Source organism: Lissotriton helveticus, chromosome 3_1, assembly GCF_964261635.1.
Source record: "Lissotriton helveticus chromosome 3_1, aLisHel1.1, whole genome shotgun sequence".
NCBI lineage: Eukaryota > Metazoa > Chordata > Amphibia > Caudata > Salamandridae > Lissotriton > Lissotriton helveticus.
The window spans coordinates 216,785,910-216,803,105 of record NC_136061.1 but is presented as its reverse complement, the minus strand read 5'-3'; the positions used below and the strand labels follow the sequence as shown (position 1 = coordinate 216,803,105).

At 41.3% G+C, this 17,196-nt stretch overlaps 1 protein-coding gene across 4 annotated transcripts in view; it reads left to right on the top strand.

Moving 5' to 3' along the window:
• Positions 1 to 17,196, top strand: part of TAF15 (TATA-box binding protein associated factor 15) — a 589,620-nt gene that overhangs the window by 354,285 nt on the left and 218,139 nt on the right. For all 4 annotated transcript variants that reach the window (XM_078679623.1, XM_078679625.1, XM_078679622.1 and 1 more), the window contains one exon: positions 6,285 to 6,394. In XM_078679623.1, coding sequence (XP_078535749.1) covers positions 6,285 to 6,394 — 110 coding nt within the window. The remainder of the gene's footprint in view (positions 1 to 6,284; positions 6,395 to 17,196) is intronic.

Below are 17,196 nucleotides of genomic sequence, written 5' to 3'. Positions count from 1 at the left end.
AATACTAATTTTAAAAGTGCTCCTTTAAAAATTAGTGTTAAGTGTTGTATCCCAGCATCCATGTTGTGAATGTTATCTAGTGATGGTTGCCATGCCGTCCTAGAATGTTCTTAGGAGCTGCTCAGAGGATGAAGGCAGTTGATGCAGATGTAGACATGCCTAGGGGTTGCTCCATGTAACTTTAATAAATACATTATTATCCTAATCTACAAGTCTACTTTGTAATAATGGCGATGAGGATGGGATGGAGAAGAAGATGACAATTATAACTACTGGTTATTTTGAGTTGGACAACCCCTGGCGCAAGGAATATTCAAATCCAGAAGCCCTTTGTATGTAGTGCTTGGAGTTCTTGGAAATCACCAGAAAACCTGATACAAAGAAGTGGATTTGAGGTTAGTGACAAGTGTGTGATCAGTGTGCCTTGACAGCACCAGCGGCAGATTTCTGAATGGGAGTACAGTGAAGGCACCAGCGGCTGCCATCGTGTGTATTTAAGAAAAGAAGCATCTGCGATTTGAAAGAAGGCTTGTTGTTTAAATAATCGTCTTGCTTTGCCGGTTGGAAATAATTGGAATGTTCGTAGTGTCACATTGTGCAATTCTGCAGGGATACCTATTTTGATAGGAAAACCAGATGGCACAACATCAAGTGGGGGAAATGGAAAAGTACCTGCAATGAACAGAGTGCCACACATTAAGAAACGTCCAAAGTGGCAAGATGATTACGAATGTTAGTAGCTTATTCAGTGCACATATATGCATAGATTGGTGTACAATATGTTACATTGTTTACTATCTATATTTCATATATTCATGTACAATATGTTACATTGTGTACTATCTATATTTCATGTATTCATTAGTTAAATGTTATTTGTGAAATACAAGTGTAATTTTCAACATAAATCATTTGTTAAATTTAAGAAGGGGAGATGTGTTGTATCCCAGCATCAATGTTGTGAATGTTACCTAGTGATGGTTGCCATGCCATCTAAGAATGTTCTTAGGAGCTGCTCGGAGGATGAAGGCAGTTGATACAGATGTAGACATGCCTAGGGGTTGCTTCATGTAACTTTAATAAATACATTATTATCCTAATCTACAAGTCTACTTTGTAATATTAAGGAGAGCAATACAATGATTAGTACAATGATGAAGAAATGGGAAGGACGTCGCCCCGAAGCACTAAGAAAGCAGCCGCCCCTGTGGCCAAGACCTATCTAATTCAGGTGACAATACACAGTTCTAGTCCACCCCCCACCTCCCACAACTGCGGTATATTTACATTAGTTGCGAGTTTGCTGGTGATAGAAGGATAACATTGGGGATCATCATAGTTAGGACCATAAACTCCCACTAAAAATACATAAAGATTATTCCTTTGACAGGGTACCACAGCATACCTCCCACCAGGGTCCACACATACCTCTTGGATTTGTATGCTTACTCCACGACAAGCTCAAATCAGAACCTTTGTGCATGTGATATAAATCCAGCCACAACAAAGGAGCCTCTCAACTGACTTTGTAAGCAACCTTGAATAAGGCGATAAATGTGTCTCTTGCAATATAGCAACATGTTGTACATAACGAAGTGCTAGAGCCAGGTATATATCACACGCTGGTTTTAATGAAGCTTAGTTCCAAGTTCAGTTTCAAGTAAATAAGTTAAGATAATAACAAATACCCCACCAGGAGCAGCCTCCCTGCCACTCAGCCTGCCTGCCATCAACTGCCACTCCACACAAGCCAGGCACCCAGGATTCTATTATGTCATCAGGCATTCCAAGAGCCACACCAGCTGAGTAGCAGGGAAGTCACCTAAGCTAAGTATAACACAACATCATATGTCTCTACAAATAAAGAACAATTTTTCGGATTTTGCGCAGATCATTTAACCCTCTGACATTCCACGTCAAAAAACTTATAGTAGTACCATTTGAATATTTAGCCTTTGGGAAGGATATTCAGGTGCATAATTTACAGTTGAGGATGGTTCTCCAAGCCTTGACTTAGAAGGGTTTCACTATCATTCAAGAAATGTCGTTTCAGAGCTTCTGAGGTTGAATATGTAGGTAACAGTATCACCAGATAGGATATTAAACCCAAAACTGGGTGAATTGTGTCAATAGATGCTTGTAGTTGCAGACTTGTGGCAGGTTTACAAGCTGATGAGTAAAATACATGGGTGGTTGCGTGCCATTCTAGAGCATTAAGGGACTCCCAAAAGGATTATTTGGTGTTAGAAATGGGAATTGTATAGACGGGCAGTTGAGCACTGCTGTATGTTTTTATTGGGAACAAAATGTATTTTTAGAAATGATTACAAGCCACTGATGAATATACTTTCTCAAGGATGTGGGATATTGATGACAGGCAGGTTGACTGCCAGATTACTGAATTTTCTGTTTGTTGCATTGTATGTCATGATTGTCTTTGCCAGGTGAATCCATATCAGGGAGTGAACAGGAGAGTAAATTGGTTTTTAAAATGTCTGACATGGTGAACGAATTGAATGTTTCATGTTAAAATCATGTTTTTGGCGATGTCCAGAAGTATTTACAGATGGGTTGTTAGATAATCTGCAACAATTTATGGGGAACTAACCTGGGTGGATGGTGTACTGATGAGGTGGGGATAATGCAACTTTCTCCTCATGTGCGTAGGCACAGTTTGTTATACTAAAGAGGCATAATGGACATTTGGACATGTCTGCTATAAAATGGTCTATTTGTGAATATTTTTTATTGCCAGGTATAAATTAGGTGACTATCTGGTTTTTGAGAGACTACTTTGCAGCAAAAGTTATACATCAACCAAACCATGCATTGCACTTTCTTTTCTTGAATGGGCTTGTCAGAAGTTAGGTTTGGACATCTTGGGTCCCTTCTGTACGCCAACTAAAATGGAGGTGTGTGCCATTGTTCTCATGGAATATTACTCCATATGGCCAGAGATGAGGCAAGCGGAAAGTGTGACTTTTGATTTGGTGTTAATTGGTTTTCTAGAAGATGTATTTCCCGAATTTGTGGTTTCAGACAATGGACCACAGTTTTCCAGTGCTAAGTTCAGAGCGTATTTGGAGAGATGAGCTGTAACACATAAAAGGATAGCTGTGTCATTCTGAATCAAATATCCAATTGGAATGTCTCAATCAGGTTATTAAAGAATGTCTGCAACTAGCAGTTAGTGGGAGTTCAGATTACTGTAAAGCATTAATGGCTACTTAACTTTCCTATGGTACTACTCCCAATTCTGTTACTGGATTTTCGCCATTTGAGTTGTGAAAGGCTGTAAATCCAACACATGGTTGGCCCAGTAGTGGTTTAAAAATACATTTAGTAGAGCAAGGATATCACAAAAAATCATGATTTAATTCTTGACAAAGTGCGTGAGACCATTAACAAGTATAATCAGGAATTTGTTTTTGATATTAGAAACGAAGAGACAGGGTGTTTCAGGTAGTAAGATTAGTGTGAAGAGTTGGGTTTGCGTATTTGATCTGAATCCTTCGATAGAGTTGGGGGGAGTGTATTCCTTCCTTAATTCGGTGTGGTAGTGGAAAACGTTAGCCAGAAGGAGAAAACATACTTGATGGTAAGCTTGATTCTGGTTCAAGGGCTGACTCCATTGATGTGGCTTTGAGATGGAAGAAACAAGGAAACATCGGTATGGTTCCTAGATTATGTAATTATGTGAACTACTTCATTCGTTCTTTAATTTTTTTGTGTAAGAAATATATTCGGAACATGTACTGCATTGGTACTTTGTAATATCTGTGCATGTATTGGGTAATTTATTATTCCTAGATCGTCTTCTAAATGGTGTACAATGTTCTTTTGGGTTGTCGGAAATAGGAGGTGTGTGTAATCCTGTTGTATTCCATCGTAGGATTCCAAGTGATGATAAAAATGCTGGGGGACTATTGAATGAGGCGACAGTGAGATCTGCTGGCGTTGCTTGCTCCTCTTTACTTTGCTAGGGGAATAAAACTTCTTACTTGGAAAGTGTCACCATCTCTTACTTTACAACACTAATCTCATTGAGATGTCTTAAATCGTTATCTCCTAATTTTTTAATGTCAAGGGGCACACGTCAAGGATGTCCCCTTTCACCTTTATTGTTTGCGCTTTCTATGGAGCCATTTAAAAACGCTCTCCAGACGCAAATTCGCATTGCCCCTTGCAAATTTTGCCCGAACATCCTTAAAATTACAGCATATGCTGATGATTTAGCTATATATTCAACAGATGTGGTAGAAGCCATGTCAGCCATTACGGAGGAAGCAAATAATTTTGGAGCCATCTCTGGCTATAAACTAAATTTGAACAAAACTCAGGTTATAATGAATTACAAACCTCAGGTCCCTGTTCAAGGTATCTGTCAGAATGCTACATATTTAGGTGTGAAAATCTTATCTAAAATAGGGGAAATAAATGCACTTAATTATGATGTCTTATTGAAGCAATTGTCAGTCCTTTCAAAAAAATGGCATAAGATCCCTCTTAATCTTCTCGGTTGGATTAACCTTATTAAGATGAAGATTTTGCCGAAATTTCTTTATTTATTTAGGTCAATTCCTTTACGTGTTAATATATATATTTTTTTTAATTAGATGGGCTCTTTAGTAGTTTTTTTTGGGGGGTATAAAAAAGCTCGAATATCGATTTCTTTACTCAAGCTCCCATTTAATAAAGGTGGGCTTAATTTTCCAGATTTCAGAATATATTTTTTTGCTACTTTCTTTGGACGCCTCCGTAGTCTCCTTAATTCTAACAATCAATTCTATTTTCATCAATTTATGTTAGGTATGGACTCTAATCAATTTCTAGCAAGAGTAAATGACCCGAATTACTTTAAAAGGGTCAAGTTCAAGACGGCTAGGGAGGTGGTAAGAATATGGAATTCAATCTTGATCATTGGTAGAACTTCTTTTATTCATTCCAAGTTGTCGCTGTCGGACAATCCGGGACTACCAGGAATTCTTAGCGATGGAGCTGGGAGTGCATGGGCTAATCTTGGTATAAATACTTTAGGGGATTTCTACGGTACGCCAGGTTTTTTAGATTTTGAGACACTTAAACTTCTTTATAAACTGCCCGAACATATGCGGTTTAAAAACATGCAAATTTGTGATTTTTTTGTACGTAAAATGAACTTGAGAGAAGTATCTGACTCTGATATATGGTCTTGTCTGTGTACGGAAAAGACAAAATCTCTAATTAGTGAAGGTTACAAGTGCCTTAACTATTATAAAGTTGATCATTGTCCAAAACTTGCTGTGAAATGGACTACAAGACTGGGCGTTAATATAACTGCTCATAATATTTCTAAGTCGCTTTGCAGTATTAACAATGTTGTACCATCCTCCAGCCTAAGGCTTCAATTATACAAAACAATATGTCTCCTATACTACACCCCGCAAAGAATTTTAAAATGGTCCCAAAATAACTCAACAATTGACTGTACTAAGTGTCCTAAATGCGGTTTGGTAGCAGCAGACCTTGAACACATGCTTTTCCTATGCCCATTATTATCTGAGTTCTGGTCTGGATTTCAAAATATTTTAAATAAAAAACAAGTGGTCTTTTCATCCCTATCAGTAACGACGTTACTACTGGGTATACAATCGTTAAACTGCCCACATAAAGATTTACTCATCATTTTACTTTCATGTGCTAGATTGATTATAGCTAGGGCATGGATATCTTCAAAGCCACCACATATTATGGAATGGTGGTCACTGGTTAATGAAATTTACATCATGGAGTCCTCATCAGCTAAAATAAGAGGAGTTCGATCAATGACGAAATTGGACAAAATTAGGGGAACTTTTTTCTGAACTCAAATTCAGTATATTTTTTTGGGGGGGTAAAGAATGTTAAGGCCTAAAAGAAAGCAATGGCTACAAATGTATTTTCCTATACTGATGTGTATTGCTGTTTTATGATTAAATGCTTACTTCTGATCTAGTTAAAACTATGTTGTATTGATATTATTAATGGTGTGCTTGTTATTGTAAATGTGAAAAATGACCCTCCTCTTGTTTTGTCTTCTGGTGTCAATAAAAAATTTGAAAACGTAAGATGTCTTAAATCAAGTTACAACGCTCTGTCAAATATGTGCTTAAGGCTTTGACATGGTCAATTTTCTGGACTTTGAAATGGCTATCATTCGGTCTAAGTCCATTGAAGAACATTTCTTCTAAAATGCTGCATGAGATATTTGGGATTCTCTTGCTTCGTCTTTGAATAATAGCTATTAAATATGTGCTTGCTCCTAGGTGGTGATCAGGACAACACTGATAACAATACCATATTTGTGCAAGGTCTCGCAGAAGATGTTACACCTGAGGAAGTGGGTGATTTCTTCAAGCAGATTGGCATCATAAAGGTACAAAGAGGCTATAACCTTATTTGTAACTACTTTTGATTTTCTTCAGTTCATAATTTTGCATCCATTAATGCATAGTGTTGTTATAAATTGTCTTAGGATAGTTGCGTATTGGCCCTGACCTTGTTTTCTCTCTTTGTGAATGGGGTGGTAGACCATCTAAGAGAGGACCCAGCCGATGCTCCCACCCTGGCCGGAGAGAAATCTCCTACCCTCCTATTCGCCGACGACACCCTCCTGATATCCAAAAGTCCGAGTGGCCTGCAAAAACTTTTAGACAGGTTTAGCCTGTTTTGCCTTTCACGGGGGTTGTCAATTAACACCAGCAAAACTAAGCTGATGACACTATCCCCGTCGAAGCGCTTTAGAAATGGTATTATGCTCAATGACACTCCGCTTGATATAGTCGAGTCTTTTGACTATTTGGGGATTCGGGTCACCAATTCTATGAAGTGGAGTTCCCATATGGCCAAGATGCTCCTTAACCACAAACGGGTGTCCGGGGCAATCTTAAGAGAACAACAACTCTCTGTAAGTAGGCCAGTAGCCCCGGCCCTTAAGGTTTATGATGGCAAAGCACTTCCCTCGGCCCTCTATGGCTCCGAATTATGGGGCTTCGAGAATACCACCGATCTTATAAGATCGGAAAATACGTTTTTTAGAGGTTTGGTTTCTCTCCCAACCTCTACTCCATTGAAGCCCCTATATCAGGATATGGGAAAACGCTCTATCAGGGACATTGCACGCCTCCGCCCCCTACTATTTTGGGCACGTATAAGAAGGACCCCGAGCTGGCCAATTATGCTGCTGGCCTAAGCGAACTAATAGCAGCAGATACAGGCAACAGGATCAAATGGATTTTTAATCTTAGGCAGCTTGTATCTGATATAGGGTATGGCGAGGCATGGGCAAATCAGACGCCGCCACCAAAACAAGATTTAAAAAGTGCATATTGGAAATGGATACAGGCAGAGGAGGCGCGTACTCCTAATCTGGGGACTCTCACTGAGCGGTTCTTGGAACACAAACCTGCCCGGAAACTTGAATCTTTTTCTTGATTTCATCCAATTTCCAAGGGACAGGGTGCTCTATATGAAGTTGAGAATTGGGACTCTTCCGCTAGGAGAAATGATAGCAGCCTGGAAGCGGCATAATCCATCAGCTGCTTCTTGTCCCGGCAGTGTAGCCCCCATTGAATCTACCGCCCATTTCCTATTTGCATGCCCAGCATACAGGTCTGCAAGAACCAAATGACTCAAACCCATTTGCAAAAAGCTGGGTTCTAAGAACTATCAGGTGGCGCTACGCATTTTAAAATCTGACACCTCCTCCCTCACCTTGGTCTGTGGTGTAGCAAAATATTTGGGTTGTGCATGGCTAATACGTTCTAAGCTCCTAGCGAAAAGCATGAGTCAGGGAGTGTTCAGGTCCGATTTTTTTATATATTGTTTTTATCATTATCAATTGTAATGTTTTTATAGCAAATATATTTATAACGAAAAAAAAAATGATGAATTTATCTATTAAGTTGTATGGTACAATGATCTGTTTTAAATTTATAAATTTGGGATCTATATGCTTTTATGATAATTTTTATCGAATAAAGTACATACAACACAGTGCATAGTTTACCATTTGACATTTCAGGCAAACAGTGAGAGTTTGAAATGAGTGTAATTGATATTAGCCTTTGAACATTAGTACTATACCAATTCGTGGTATTATGTTGATTATTGTGCGATCTTCTCTTGGGATTCCAAGCCAATAAGTGATTACTCATCACTAGCCGTTTGAGTTGAAGTCATTTATTACTAGTTTCCTGGTCCCATAATATTGCACCTAAATTGGATGACCAGGTACTCCCTTTTAGTACTTGACTCTGTAGCATGCAGTGAGGTTTATCAGTAATGGCTTATTCCTGGAATTTATGGTTCAGAATATCAATAACAAATGTGTTTGTAGTTCCTCAGCACTTGGTGGTAGTCTTTAGATATCATTGTACTTATTGTACAGGTGGACTGTTTAGTTCTGCCTAGACTCTTTATGAAGCAATTGGGGGTTAGGTTTTTTCCCATTTGGATTTGAAGGTTCTAATGTTACCTCTGTTTTTTGGTTACTGAAGGATTATGTTCAATAACCCACACTGTTCACATCCGACAGATGTCCAAAAAGCCCACCATCCGAAAAGAGTTGTAGATGCTTCCAAAGACTGTTCCCAGTTGTGTACAGGGATGGCATGGTGTCTGGTCACTGGTGATTCGTCCTTTACTGGAGCACGATCCCTCTCTGGATTGCAAACGTTCAGTAGCCTGTGGGCTGCAAATGCGCAGTTGCTGGCGAATGGAGCCATATTACCCCCATTGTCCCTTCAGTCATTTATGGAAACAGGAAGCTTCTGTCAAGAATCATCAATCGTTGTAGAGATTTCCCTGTACCAACTCTGCCCATAGGTCAGGAGCTCCCACAAAAAGCACTAGACAGTACAGTAGTCAGTTGGCTACTGCCTGGAGAATAGGGACTTCACTGGAGATTCAACCCATATCATCTCTGGAATCGGTTTTAATAGTGTGCACTTGATTCTCGGGGTTCCAAAGTCAAGGGCACTTCCTCCACCTGATTAGATGAAACCTTATACCTGTGGTCGAAGTTGGAATTTCCCAAAATCCCCAAAAATGAATGTAGAGGTAAGTATAATTGGTATGGAGAGAGACGGGGGCGATTGAAATGTCTGTTTTGATAGTGAAGGTGATATAGCTGACCTAAAGAATGGTGTTGATTCATGGGCAGCAAGTTTGGGGAATCATGTGGCTCCTGGACAGGCAGTGCACTATTATGTCCTTCAAGTCCTCCCGTTCAGCTGGGCCTTGCATGTATTCAGTGGATCTAGTCACTTTCTCGTGGCTGTGACACTCCAGCTCCTTATGCAGGCAGGTAAGTTGTCAGTCTCACTTGAGGGCAGGTGCACAGCTTTACCAACAGTTGCAGAGGGCTTTCATCTCAACTTTAAGTCTTTAGTACTAGTTTCCCTCTGTTTTCCCTGGGACAGCACAATAACCTTGCTAATTATGCAGGAGTAGGTGGATTCATATCTTTGATTAAACTGAGTTATGCAGGGTGTGAGAGAGCAACCATTCCTCCTCATTTCCTTTTTAAAGTTCTGTATTTTTACATTGAAAATGTGCAGGGAATATGCAAGTGTGAAATTCATTTTGAAACCTTCATAGATTGTTTACTGTTACATTACAATGAATCATGCTGCATGTTTTACTAGAAGAACAGCAAATCAAATGTTTAGATGAACTATTCCAGGTGTACAATGCTTTTTGCTGTTTAGAGTCAATGTGGTTGTCAAATAAAGTGGGACATTGCTTTCTTTTTGGAGATTATCGTACTCTTAAAACTCCTTAGAGCTTATAGATGGGCTTTGGACTGTGCAGTGCCAGATTTCCGAGAGCTGGCAATCATCATGTGGCTTTGATGGCTAACGAAAAAGTCTTATCTCCCCCAAGTCCTACCCAAGATCCTAGACAAGTAGGGTCTTTTACAGTTTTGCATCTGGCTGCCTTTTCAGTGTAGGCTCTAGACTCCACTCTCATGGCGGAAGACTGCTCACCATATTTAGAGCCGCACCAGTTTCAGAAAGATCTGTGTTGGTTTTATCACCACTAATGCTGATTATTATTGGACCACCAAGGTTTTATCAGTTCACACCAACATTGTGTTTTATTTTTGTAGAAACAATCTGCCACAGTAGTGGTTTATTTCTGGAAAATAAATGGTGAAACATACCTGCCCTTTTCTCCCTGCATGAAGGGCCATTAATTTCTTACACTTCACATGTCATTTTTGTGATCTTATTACTTGTCTAAAGAGAAAGGGGTAAGAATGCTGCTCAATCCGTATGGAATGTGAAGGACAGTGTGACGGGAGTAAGTTGTGGAAGCAAGTGGAGGTTGAGCAGGGACACCAGCTTGATCCTGGTGGGGTGATTACATATATGCACCGTTATATTTAAATCGATAAGTCTTAAATGCATCCTCTTGGACCTAAAATGTCTGCATGCTTCATGTCTCCAAAGTGACTACCTTTTTTCATCTTCACTACATGGTCTATAAAACACACGTTTTAATAAAAGTCCTGATCATGAGTTTAAATAAAGGCTGTAATTTTTCGTGCATGCCACACACATAAGTGCATGTTTTTTTAAACAACCACCTTATCTTCAACTACACAACATATCTTTAGATATTTCAAGCAAATGCCTATTTACACCACTACCGGTGGAAAGAAAGTATTACATCTATTTTTAAAAAAATCCAATGCATTTATACATGGTCACTTAAACGTAGAATTGTGTTCTGACAAACAATTGCCTTACCTCCAATTTTGTGTTTTGCAAAAAGTGCCCTTTTTAATAAAACCTTTGTTCGCAAAATTGTCAAAATAGGAGCGTCTACCCTGATTCTGCTTGTTGAACAGTTCTCCTGGGAATCTTTTTCAGGACAAATAGATACTCTTAGGCATTAAAGTAGCGACATAAATTGGCATTCAGGGCAGTTTGCAAGGGGTTACAATAGCCAAAGGTTAAATATTTTATTGGAAAATAATTACATCGAAATAAACACACTTGTCACCATAGAATATCAAAAAATTACTATTAGACTGTCTCTTAATATAAACACTCCTATTGGCTCCGGAGAGCGCTAACATGGATGTAGCCCTGTAACAGTGTGTGTATAATGTTATCACCATTCCCAATATGTTATTGTCCACTGTAGTCAAGTAATGATCTTAAATAATGGCGAAGGGTTAAAAAATATTTCAGTCACCTCACTGTGAATTTAGTTTAATTCAGCCTGTAAAATATCCTTGGCTGCACATGTCTGGACTGGTATACAGTTTACTTTGTGAAGACAAAATTGGATACTGATAGGAATTAATTAAAACTGATGAAAGAAGGGGGGTGCAGGACAGCAGGAGACTTATTCATGAATGGGACCTTCCTGACTCTTGAAGAGGCAGGGCAATGGTACCAGGTGCTTAGAGGACATTTTTTACAGTACGCCAAAATAGTACGCACCGTCCGTGAGATCTGGCCCGCCTACCCAGATGATCAACAAGAGTTGCACTCATTAAGACTACTACTAGATCTGGGGTCCACCAGAGTATTTCCCTCGCGTATATATAAAGCCCTGAAAAAAGACAGCACAGTAGCAATCTCCACAATCAAAGACCAGTGGGAGCTGGATCTACCCTCCCTTTTCACAGATGGTGAATGGAAGAGCGTATTCAACCAAGTCTGCGAACTGGTTGAATACCAGTAACGCAAGGTTTAAGTTAACCCAGTTTTATTACTTACACTGCGCTTACTTAACACCACAAAGACTGGCACGATTTAATACCAGCCGCTCTCCAGAATGCCCATGCTGTGGTTCAGACCCAGCCACGTTCATACACATGACCTGGACATGAGCCAGATTGCAACCATACTGGCAGCGAGTAACACAGGGACTCCGGTTGGCCATGGGCTTACGCACAGATAAAAATGCGGAGCGAGGCCTGGAAGAATGGAGATATATGCTTGAGAGAATGCACACATCAGAGTCATGATGATAACTGGGGGGATCTTGCCTCTGGCACGCAGCGTCACAGACATTACACTCACTCAGGTAACAGATGAGAACCCCTGAACCCTTCCACCCACAGCCACAGATTACAATGGGGAATAGAGTAGCAGACCTCTGCCACGCACCTGCCTGATTGCCATTAAGGAATAATGTTAACTAAGTCCCAGATTACCCACTTTGCTCCTTGAAAGATGAGCTACGACCACCACTGCCGCCACAGTTTTCTTGGTTTATGCAGTTACATTAGTTCCCTTTCTATTATAAACAAGCATTTGCAATGCAGTAGGTCTCGCATTTACGCAAGTTTGAGCTATTGACAGTGCAAATAACAATGCCTTTTATTTTTGTTTTCGTTTTTAAAACATAAATAAAAGACATTGTCATTTACAATGCCAATAGCTTAAACGTGCTTAAATGCGAGACCTATTGCATTGCAAATGCTGGTTTTATCTAGAGATGCTGTCAGTATTCTTTGCAAACCTGATAGTCCAGACTTCATGATTTTTACTGCTTATTAGAAGTTGAGTAATTCTCCGTTTCAGACTATGTAACTAGGGTGCCGGAGCCAAGTCGCCGAAGGTAAATTTGGGGTGTAGTAAAATAATGGGATTCGGCTCCCACATCTGTTCAAGCTAAGATTACAAATTCACTACTTAATGAAGTTAACAAACATTTCTAAGTAGATAACTTGATGCTCATGGGCATGGGCACATTTAGCACAACAAACCGTACCCATATAAAAACAAACACACAAAATATAGAAACATAATAAACAGCGGTTAACACAGATAAACAATAACTTGCAGACTAAGAAAATACAATTTGAAAAATACACCCACTCCAAAAAAGCACGTTGTTAAAGATACACCTTACACAGTCGGACCACATCAACCCTTCAACACACGTGCAGTGACCCTCATACGCGGCACTTTGTGTGCACTTATCCTGTATCACAAAACTTTAACTTAGCTCGATAGCCTGCACTCCTTCCATCCTCGGAGTATAACATCACCTTACCCTACTCCAGTGTCTCAGAGCCAGGGGCGGCTGCTTCTTGGCACATCTAGGTTGGAGTGAGGCCCGTCACTGCAGTATTCACTATATTGACGGTTTTCAATTGGCGTTCCCTGTGGGAAGATTGCTGCAGGTAAGCACTGGCAGGCAGGAGTCTAAATGTTGCGAATCTAGGCGACTTCTGCAGCAGGGTGGTTTAATCCTCATTGCGCCTGCGCTGTTGGTACCGCCGCTGTGCCTGCCTGGGACAGTGCTGGTAGTCACTGTGTCAGCTCACAGCCAAACCCCGAGTCTGTGTGGGTTCTGGCGCTGCTCACTGCGCTTGGCACCATGTATTGCTGTGCCTGGTGTACGGTGCTGCGCACACAAGCTATCTGGAGCAGTTGCTTTGACTCACTGCCCTGTGGCATGGCTGTCTTGTACTTGCTATGCTTGAGGAGTTGCTGCAAGAGAGCACCGTGCCTGTGCTGGGTGACACGCGGAGTATGGGAGAGTTCGCTGCTGGTATTCACCGTGTCTGGGACAGTATGGCTCTGGAACTCACTGTGCACAAGAAGGGCAGTGACGACTGTGCCGCGTGGAACCCAAGTCTGTTGTCAGTGTACTGCTGGTACTCACTGTGTACGGAGAAGTATTGTGTGTGAATGGCAGTACTTGTGTTCTGACACAGTTCTCTGCACAAAATGACTGTGTGTGTGCAGCGTGGTGTTCTGTGTACCGCTGGTACTCACTGGGCTCAGAAGATCGTTTTTTTGGAACTTACTGTGCACGAGAAGGGTTTTTGTGATGAATGTACATTTAATTATTGTGTAGCGTAGTACTCAGAGCCTGAAGTCAGTGTACTGCTGGTACACACTGTGTACGGGGCAGTATTCTTATTGAACTTACGAAATACAGTGAGCACAAAGGGGTGCGCCAGGTACTTATGCACGTAGAAAATGAGACCGCCTGCCTGCCTCTCACTGTGGCAGGGGCAGTGTGCTGCCTGCACTCAGGGTGCGTGCAAAGGGCAGCACTCGCTGTCTGGGGGCAGTTCTTTGCATGTAATGACTGTGCTTGTGCTGCATGCGGCTCAGAGTCAGTGGTCAGGGGCAGGCACTGCTGGAATTCACTGTCCACAAGAAGGGCAGCAGTCCCTCTTTTGGAACAATTCCTTGCATGTAATAACTGTGCAGCGCAGTACTCAAGAGTCTATGGTCAGTGTACTGCGTGTGTGCAGCGTGGTGTGGTCGGTGTACCGCTGGTACTCACTGGGCTCGGAAGATCGCTTTTTTGGAACTTACTGTGCACGAGAAGGGTTTTTGTGACGAATGTACATTTAATCATTGTGTAGCGTAGTACTCAGAGCCTGAAGTCAGTGTACTGCTGGTACGAACTGTGTAGGGAGCAGTATTCTTATTGAACTTGTGAAATAGAGTGAGCACTAAGGCTGGCCCAGGTACTCATGCACGTAGAAAATGACACCGCCTGCCTGCCTCTTACTGTGGCAGGGGCAGTGTGCTGCCTGCACTCAGGGTGCGTGCGAAGGGCAGCACTCGCTGTCTGGGGGCAGTTCTTTGCATGTAATGACTGTGCTTGTGCTGCATGGTGCTCAGAGTCAGTGGTCAGGGGCAGGCACTTCTGGAACTCACTGTCCACAAGAAGGGCAGCAGTCCCTCTTTTGGAACAATTCCCTGCATGTAATGACTGTGCAGCGCAGTACTCAAGAGTCTACGGTCAGTGTACTGCTGATACTCACTGTGTCGGCACCAGTATGTTCTTGGAACTCACAGTGCACGAGAGGGGCAGTACCTCGCAGTTTTGGGGTAGTTTGCTGCATGAAATCACCCTGACGCTGCAGCATGGAGGTCAGAGTTCGGGGCCAGGGCACTGCTGATTCTCACTACATTCAGAGCAGGAAGCTACTGGTTGACTGGTACTCACTGTACTTTCTATTACCAGTACTCAATGAGTCAGGGACAAGTCCCTCACGGTACTCATCGTGTCCGAGTCATCGTGTCACTCGTACTCACAGTACTTGAGAAGGGCTACGTACCCCGGTGCACTGCGATTCAATCATCCACAGGTTTACATCTCAACAAATAATCAATAAAGAACTGTTCCCACTACCTGCACAAGTGCTGAAGGGAACAAAGAGTGCCTACGAAATTAATTACTGAAAACCGTGACTTGAAGAAACTGTTCACAACCTCTTTCCTTCTTTCATTTAGTTGCTTCCCTGTGAAATGGATCTAAAAAAGAACAAGCCTGCGAGTGGTGCGCGCGCGCCACAGCTAGACATCTGGTTTCAATTATCGCTCCCATGTCTGGGCACGATAATTTAAAACACATGGCGGCCGTGCGGGTAACCGACACCAATAGGCCAGTGGGAGAGCAATGCGCCCGCCTTTGGCCAATTGCGTGCTGTCTTTGTTAAAAAGACGCACGCAAAGGCCAATAGTGTGGGCCAAAACAAAAAGCCCACTCACGAGCGTGTGCGATTCCTAGGTTAGTTTTGAAACTCCCTAAATGAAGTCTCTCGCTGCGCGGGCAGTGCTGCGCACTGCAACGTTAGGCGCGAGACCTAAAAAAGGGAAAAGAATTGCTGCACATAATCGCTATGAGGGGTAATTCCCATATGCTGAGTGTAAAATGCTAAAAGATTTGTTTGTTACGTCAGTGGTAATGTAATGAATGTGCATTGAAGCAATAAATACAATTAAAAAAAATAAAAACTGATGATAGTGCGCTGTTTTTTTTTCATATACCCTTTTAGTCTTAAGAGAAATTCATATTATTTTTATGATTGTATTGTTGAAGACAATCAGTCATGTTCCTACCTATTTGTTAACCCCAAATACCAGATAATAGGCATATTGGATGAACAATGGTAGAGAAGAAGAATTAATACTTTAATTAAAGTATGCATAATTATACTGCTACTGGCAATTATTTACAGTCACCTGAATGGCTTTCATTTTTTTCTCATTGATAGTACAGGAAACTTTGTTTTTGGCAGGTTAGTATTTTAAAGAATATTAACGTAGGGAGCATTGATAGCTCTACAAATCAGAGCATTGAAATCTTTATCTATTTGGCGGATCGTAGGTATCAACTTTCTGCTTCACAGTTCAGAGACCCATTAGCCGTTGGAACACATCCAGAATAAATATTCATATTCTTAGTAATAGAAGACTTACCTGCATGTGGAAGCACGACTGTGGATGGAAGAAAGTGACCGGACAAGGCTTGAAGAAGACCACTTGCCTGCTCGCATTTGCGAGCCAGATTCAATTAGGGCGAGCAATTTTTAGGCAAACTGACTATTGACCTCTGTCTCTGAAAGCAGAGGAAATGTGACAAGATAGCAAGATTTAAAGTCATCTTTATTGCTCACAAAGTGAAAGAGCAATAAAAATGCCTTTAAATCTTGTTAACTTTTCACATTTGCTTTGCTTCCCGAAAACTGATTTCAGTTAGATCGAGTAAATTTTTTAGGTTATTAGACCGGCAGGCCTAGTAAAAGTTAAATGATTTTTCGAGCCCTGCCCAATCCTGAGGAGCACAGTGCAAGGCCAAGTGAACTGTAAGGATAATTATGAGGACATTTCACAGATTCTAAACTTTGCCAGCATTGGTTCTTTCATATAGTCACATGCTTGAATCATTTCACATTGTCAGGCTGAGAATCCCTTGGTAACTAAAGCATTACACTTTGTTAAAAAGGGTGAACATGTCAAGAACAGTATTTATTTAGTAGCACATTTACCTAATTTGAAACAACCTGAACTTCAGCCTTTTAGGTGGAAGTGCAGAGCTCTCCTACTTACCCCTAGCTGCCACAGTAGCTCATATTTCTACCATATGTTATGTGTGGGGGTATTCCTGAAATAGCTGCTATAACCTCTCCATGACCTCAGCTTGAACCACTTTGACCTTAATCTGGATTTGCAGCAGCCCTTTCTTCGAGTTTCAAACTGCTGTGAGTTTTTCGACCTTTTTGTCAGACTTTGAAGCACTTTTGCTCCCATTGTCCTAGGGATGTCCCCTAAGAAGCCATTGGGTTTTAAACTCTGTGAGGCCTGTTACAGACAAATGTCTGCGATGGACCTACATCTGGTTTGCCTGTGGTGCCTGTGGTCAGACCACAACTCAAGGAGCTGTCCTGATTGCAGCATCATG